The sequence below is a fragment of the Sciurus carolinensis genome, unplaced genomic scaffold (assembly GCF_902686445.1).
Source record: "Sciurus carolinensis unplaced genomic scaffold, mSciCar1.2, whole genome shotgun sequence".
Classification (NCBI taxonomy): domain Eukaryota; kingdom Metazoa; phylum Chordata; class Mammalia; order Rodentia; family Sciuridae; genus Sciurus; species Sciurus carolinensis.
Window position 1 is genome coordinate 1 of NW_025920537.1, and position 7268 is coordinate 7268.

General features: G+C 39.9%; 1 protein-coding gene across 1 annotated transcript; it reads right to left on the reverse strand.

Moving 5' to 3' along the window:
- Nucleotides 1-241: 241 nt before the first annotated feature.
- On the reverse strand, nucleotides 242-5046 carry LOC124975831 (ankyrin repeat domain-containing protein 26-like; the record flags this gene model as incomplete). Its single annotated transcript, XM_047538342.1, has 4 exons — nucleotides 4744-5046; nucleotides 2067-2181; nucleotides 1743-1916; nucleotides 242-348 (listed from the first exon to the last, which is right to left on the reverse strand). Coding segments are annotated over exons 1-4 (575 nt in total), but the record flags the coding sequence as incomplete, so codon positions are not given.
- Nucleotides 5047-7268: the final 2222 nt, after the last annotated feature.

Consider the following 7268-nt stretch of genomic DNA (forward strand, 5'->3'; position numbering starts at 1 on the left):
ATAAATAATAAAACATCACTCTTCACTGCAATGGTAAAAGAATAATGTTGTGTGGTGTTGTTGTGTTTCCCACCCTTAATAATTGATGACTGATGGTTTATGCTGAAAGTGCTTACGATGTCCTAAACATTGTAAGATAATCCACTTCTTCCCATTAATGGAACATTTCTGACTTATGTATTCTTACCATTTTACACCACACTAAGGTCAAAAGGAGCGGAAGAAAAGTAAAACCCTGTACCGTCCGTGATGATCCGTCGCATGGATGCTCGCTCCCATGTCCACTAGGAATTCTGCCATTTGCTGATTGTTTTCTTTCAGAGCAAGTAATAGTGGAGTGAGGCTGTCCTATAAGAAAACAGGAACACTTCAGATTCACACAGGTGTAGATTTTAACAACTGAACTGGAAAACGTATAAAGGACCATATGAAAATGAACTTATAATAAAGAGAGAAACACACAGTAGCTTTTCCTCCTTAGACCCTGCACTTTGATAAGTGCTGCTCCTTCCTTTTGAGGTGGCCCTCCCCTGCCTACAGTGCCAAAAGGACATTCAGCCAACTCACTGGAAACACTGACCAACTCCAGGAAACTTCCTTTTACCATGGCAGGGGAAAAATGGGAGACCTGTCCAGTAATAATGCCCTTATCTGTCATGCTATCAAAAATAAAAATGAAAATCTCTCCCACCTCCCAATAAGGCATTACAGATTTCATAGAAAGGCTTAAACTCTTCTTCAGGTAGCTCCCTCTGCCAGAAATGGACAATTTGACAGTCTATTATCTATTCGTCCCTCTTCTGTAGCACCTCCTCAACCTAACATCTGACTCCTCCTATAATGAATCTCTGTGCACGTTTCCAAGTCTGAAAGTTTCATTCACAAACAAGGAATTCTTATTTTCCACAAATATGAAAAGACCCTGTTCATACGCAAATCGAAATGGTTTTCAAAAGTCAACCAGACCCTTTTTTTTCCTTTTCCCCAACTACATAACTTTCATGTGTCTATTTATTCCTCATTTCTTTTACTTGCCTTTTCCCCTAATTGAGACTAAACACTGAGAGATAAGTCATGTTTATAGTACTTGTCAACAGTAATGAAATTCTGCTTGCTTATCAAAGTTGGTTTGCATTTTAAGATCAAGCCCAATTCCAGTCTGGGTGCAGAGCTACACTCCTGAAGTACCAGCTGCTGAGTAGCTTTGGGTAGGAGAATAAAAACTTGAAAACCTCTCTGGGGATTTTAGCAAGACTCTGCCTCAAATAAAACTAAAAGAGGACTGCTCTCCAGTGTGTATGATATGTCAAAATTCATTTCACTCTCATGTATCACTACAAAGAACAAATTTAAAAAGCAAATACAAAATGAATTTAAAAACCATTAAAAAAAATGACTGGCCATGTGCACAGTGATAACAACACCCCTGTGTTCCATCCCCAGCACCACACACACACACACACACACACACACACACACACAGAGTTGAAGCATATTTCCAAGGCACATTCTGCTCTCCTGAACTTTTTTACACTTACTGGAAAAAATTCGTTCATAAGGTTATTGGAAAAAATTACATCTAAAATTTCTCTTCTTTTAATAACTATTTACTTTAACTACCTTAAAGGAAACTGTAACTTGCAGTACTTCTTTTAAAGGATAAATATTGAAATTGCCCATGTGTATCACTGTTAAAAGAAATGGATGTCAAATAATTGTAAATAAAGTTGATCTAAATATACCTTGTTTTTTGCTTCAATCATCGCCATGTGCCTAAGCAGGTTTGCTGCTGTGCACGTGTTCTTACTGTAGACGGCATAGTGCAGGGCAGTGTTGCCACTGGCGTCCATCACATTTGGATCTGCACCAGACTGCAGCAAAATCATGGCACACTCCTCCGCCTGGAATTGTACAGCCTGTCAGGATTGCACCAAGGAAAGGATCGTCAGTTCCAGGAATTCAAGTTTAACAGACCACAGGTTTACCAACTAATCACATTTGAGTGAAAAACAAAATGCACCTTCATTCTAGAATTCTATTCAAACCCATCTTCAGCTACTATATACCTTAATGAGTGCTGTGCTCTTGTCATCGTCACAGATGTTGACATCAAAATGCATCTTTATCAGGAATGTCACCACTTTGGGCTGGTCATAGACACAGGCATAATGCAGAGCAGTCCTATGAAAATGAAAGGACTTTAAGGAAAATATACACACTATCACAAAATTTAAAATTAGTCATAAATTGGAAATTAAACTATGTTAAATGCCACCTAATTCCTCCACTTCCCAAAAAGTATTCAATTATTTTCTGCAAAAACTATACTCCTTCTTAGGTTTTAGTACAGAAAATATCACCTGAAGGGACTGAGTGAGGGGCTGGGGCTATTGTGCTGAAGATACAATCAGGGACCTCACTCATGCTAAGCGGCATGGCACCCTTGAGGTACATCCCCAGCTTAGTCTAATAGAAATAAAAGAACATGGCCTTCACTGTCGGTAGAACCTCACTTGGAGTCTTACTTTTAAGTTCTGTGACTTATTGGCTATTACCTAGCCTTTCTCTTTTTCTTTCCTCACCCATCAACTGGGAATCAAGAATAGTTACCTAATAGGATACCAAAGTGATGCATAGGAGGGAATTTAGGACAATGATTTAGAAATTCCAGCAGAATTGAGAGTTCAAAAAACTGCATCTATTGTGGTTATCATGCTGTCTCCTACTTCACAATGATAATGTCTCCATGAAGTAAAATAACAAAAGTAGGCCCACTGTGCAGATAATTTGAATAAAGTATTGCAATCAGTACAAGAGGCTCTTCTTATATTTGAATATCATCACTGTTGGAATTTCACTTGGAATTCATGATATTCTACTGTTATATTTGGCAGCATTCATGAAATATTCTTCATACGCAAAAAATCACCACAATCCATGGTGGCCTTATGTTAGGTGAAATTGATACAAAGAAAACATCCATGAGACCTCCCCTCATACGCTTGGCATTTGATTAAGTTTGACTGGTAAAATCACAGTGTACAGAAAGGACTGAATAACAAGGACAAAAATAGAAATTTTCCTTTGAGTTTCAGGAAATGTTAAAGTGAATAGAACTCAGGATTCAAATAAAAATGTGACTCATTTTATTTGATAGTTATTGAATATATGAAAATTTGATATAGCAAACTTTTAATACCTGTCTTTAAGACTGTTACATATTAACAAAATGTGTCAGTTTTCTTTTACAATTAACTACTTTCAGAAATGCCTTGTTTTGAAAGGAGTGCGGAAACATTTCAAGTGCAATTGAGTTATATCACTTCACTTTAGTATCTCACTTTGCTAGACTGGGCAGAGTGACATGATAGTTTTAATGATGGAAAGATCCTGAGAAACAGGACAATCTGTCTGCTACCTAACACATGATCAGATTATGTCTGGTGAATAAAAGGACTGAAAGAAATCAAAGAGAATATGTGAGCTCAATATTTTTGACAAAAATTTTTTAAAGTAAAATGTTTGAAATACTAATGAACATTTACTTATATTCTGTTTTCTTCAATGTCCATAGTGATGCACACAAGTGATTTATATTTTATCTTCACATGTGTATTAAATTGGTACAAAGTAAAAGCATACACATATGATAAACGTACCCATACTAAAATATGGAAGTAGAGATAGGGAGATTTATTTCAGAGGAGGTTAAAAGTTGGTAGAATATACCAATGACCAACCACACACGTGAAAACACAAAACTCAAAGCAAAATCTGATACATGCAAGATACATATACTTGCTCTTCCTGAGGGTAATTTCATTAGTAATATTCTACTACAGTGGTGGACTAAGTAGAAGTGCCCAGAAACCTTTGATCACAGTTTAACATAGGCAAAGTCCAAAAAGAAGACCTCCAAAAATGTCAACATGCTGAATTACTATAATTTCTGGAGGCAAAAAACAAAATGTAAAACAAAGAGAAAGATACTGAATACCCACACATTCTGGGCAACAATGAAGAAACCTTTCACTATTAAGAAAAGGAAATGAAATTTTCAGTTATAATTCAAATGTCTGCATATGATGATTCTTTAAACATTTTGTATGTATTTTTGGTAACATGAGACCACAATCAATCAACGTGTACATGAAAAAAACTGCTTTTTTTTCTCAATTGATACACAAAATATAACTTCCTACTTCAGTCCATATCTTTGGCACCTTCAATTATCACCTATTTTTGCTTCTGACAGATGCACTCCAAATAGTTTATTAAGTCTAATGGGTTTTGCATAATACATTGGTATTTGAAGCTGTGTAGACAACACACATAGTAAATATTTTGAAAGCACATTGATTTAGCTGAAATTTGCTGATGTACAGGGCATTTTGATTTTGATTTTGGTAAACTGAACTTCAGAACGCTTTCTCTTAGCCTTGACGTTTGGCTCCACCTGTGAGTCTAGCAAGACACCCCCTTGGTTCAATCCTCCCTTTTCCAAAAAGAAAACGAAGGTTTTGGCTACTCAACAATGTGGTGAGGCACTACCCCTTCCAAAAATTGCAGGACCCAGAGGCTGAGGAGGTTAAAGGGCAGGAAAGTCAAATATCTTGGGGAGGGGAGATCGGCACTCTCCGTGTTCTCCCCCTCCGCACAGCCTGGAAGTTGCTCACCTGGTCCACATGTTCCCCTGCCAGCTTCTCTGGCCCCCTGCCAGCGGGTTCCAGCTCAATTACCTACCTGTTCTTCTCATCCCTCTCATTGATTCCACCGTCTCCACGACCGACCATTCGCTCCACTTTCGACACGTTACCGACAGTCACAGCCTTTAGGACACTATTTCCAGGGACATACCCCGACTGGTACCTCCTGGAGTGACCTCTGTGACACTGCCTGCGCCCAAAGCCCAGGCACTCCATTGTAGTGCCAGGAGAGGAGCCCGAGGGCCCCTGCTCCTGAGTCTGCACGGCCAGGGAGCGACTCAGGTGAGACGTCCTTCCTCCCACTCAAGGAAAATCTCCCCTTCAATCTACAACACTTCCAACCGAGCCAGCCAATCGAGTCTGCTCACAGCGCCCCAAAGGCGAAAGCTCCACAGTTCGCCAGCTGACCACTAGGAAACAGTTGTTGCCAGGCGTCCTTCCAGACGCCAGAGCGCGCCCCCTTACGCCATTCTGATTGGCTGGGCTGTGGAGGGTTCCTCAGCGCGTGCATGTGCGAGGCCCTGGGCGGGGCCAACACCTGCCCAGTTTTCTTTTAAATGTCAAACTTCATTGGCAGTTGTCCTGAGTGTTCCAGACATTCTCAGGACAGGCTCGCGCCTCGGGGAAAGCAGGCTCTGTGCCTAGGTGGGCTCAACGTAGGGTGGAACTTCAGAATGCTTCAGAATGACACTCCCTTATCCAATCCAACTTCTTCTATATGCTCATTCCTTGCTTTATTCCTCTGCCACAAGCCACTGTGTCTTTCCCTGTTTCCAATGGAATTGAACTGAGGTAGCAATAGAAGGCTCTTTAGGTGAATTCAGAGGCACGTGCAAAATACCTGGTCTGGAGAGTGAACTCTGATGGGTAACCAGCAAATACCCTCGGAAGAAATCTACAGCATATATGCAAGCCTCCCACCTCTTTCCTGTGAACCAGACTCACCTTAATTTTACCTTTAATATAACACTATATATTGGAATTCTTTTCATTATTTGAGGACTAGAGCATCATTTCGGAACATTTCTGTGTTTACTTTTTAAACAAGTCACTGACTTGTCCCAAAATTCCTACAGTTATGGCTATGTTAAAATGACCCTGTAGCAGCTATCTGGATACCTGAGACTGAGCAAAAGTTTCTAAGGCCTCTTTCCCCATTCCTCTACCTCCTGCTCCAGGGCTTCCTGCTCTTCCTCAGCAGCTAGTTGTCTGGGACAGCAGTAGGATCCTCAACTTGGCCACATCTTCAACTCTCAGAACTCACTATTGGGACATATATCTTTGCCCATCCTTAAAGCCCTGGTGTTACTCCTGGTTGTCTGGGATTGTATCCAGGTTGTGAGCACCCAGATCCTGTTCAACCTCTCGAGTTCTGGAAGTAATGAGTCACTGTCCAAAAGAGACACATCTTGAGGTACAGCTGCCCAGGCTCCAGCCCCAGCAGGGTGGAAATGGAGCCCCTGGCCTGCGTAGGCAGCAGTGTCCCCTATCCTTGCCAAGTGAAGAATCAACTGGAAGATGAACATCTGCAGCTAAGTGGAAAAAGAGAAGCACCCTCAATTACCTTCAACAGGGGGAGTATGGACACTGCTATGGTACTTTGTAAATGTGTTGACTGAGTGGATGTATGTATGGGTGGGTGGGTAGATGAATGGGTATGTGGCTACCTGAATGGAGGAATGTTGGGTAAGCTATTTCTCTAACCCTATTTCCACTGATTCTGCTTTTTGGGAGATCATCCTCATCATTTACACTTTTACAATGATCTCAGCATAAATATTACTGTCAAAAATCTTTGTTCTCCTTCTTTAATTATTCTGTATATTGATATCAGAGTCTCTTCTAAAATTCATATTAAATCATGGCATCACCCCCTGTTCTTATCTTTTAAAAATCAGTTTATACCATTTTTTAAAAAAAGATAAAGTCCTTCATATGATATTCAAGATTCTTCACAAACTGGTCAGAACATACACCTCTACTCACCACTGTTTTCTCACATTAATTAGCTTTGCAATAGTGGACTATTTGCTATTTCCTGAGAAAGGTTTGCACCCCACACTTATGACCCTTAGATTTTTCTTTCCCTTTTGTGTCTAAGACATCCAAGCCACTGTTCTTTCCTCTGTGAAGCCTTCCCAGACCTTTTCAACAGAACTGATTATTGCCTCCTATGTTCTCCTGTTATGCCTGGCATATGTTAAAAAAAAAAAAAAAAACAAAAACAACAACAACAACAAAAAAAAATACCAAAAAACAAAACAATGAACAACCTGCACCTGAGATAATAATCTATTTCAATATAAAACAAGGGAACTGGGAAAAGGGTTCTCTAGGTTTGTATGTGTATCTATTAGAATGTGGTTTCTTGAGACCACAGGTCATATTTGACTCAATTACAATAGTGCATTATATATGGTAAGCACTCATTCATTGTCTCATACAACAGATTCTATTGAGTGCCAAATAGGAGCCAGACAGGGAACAAGATTATAACGTGTAGAAATGAATTAAAATCCCAGGTGGGTTTCTGTTCACACAGAGCCCTTTTGTTACTTCCAG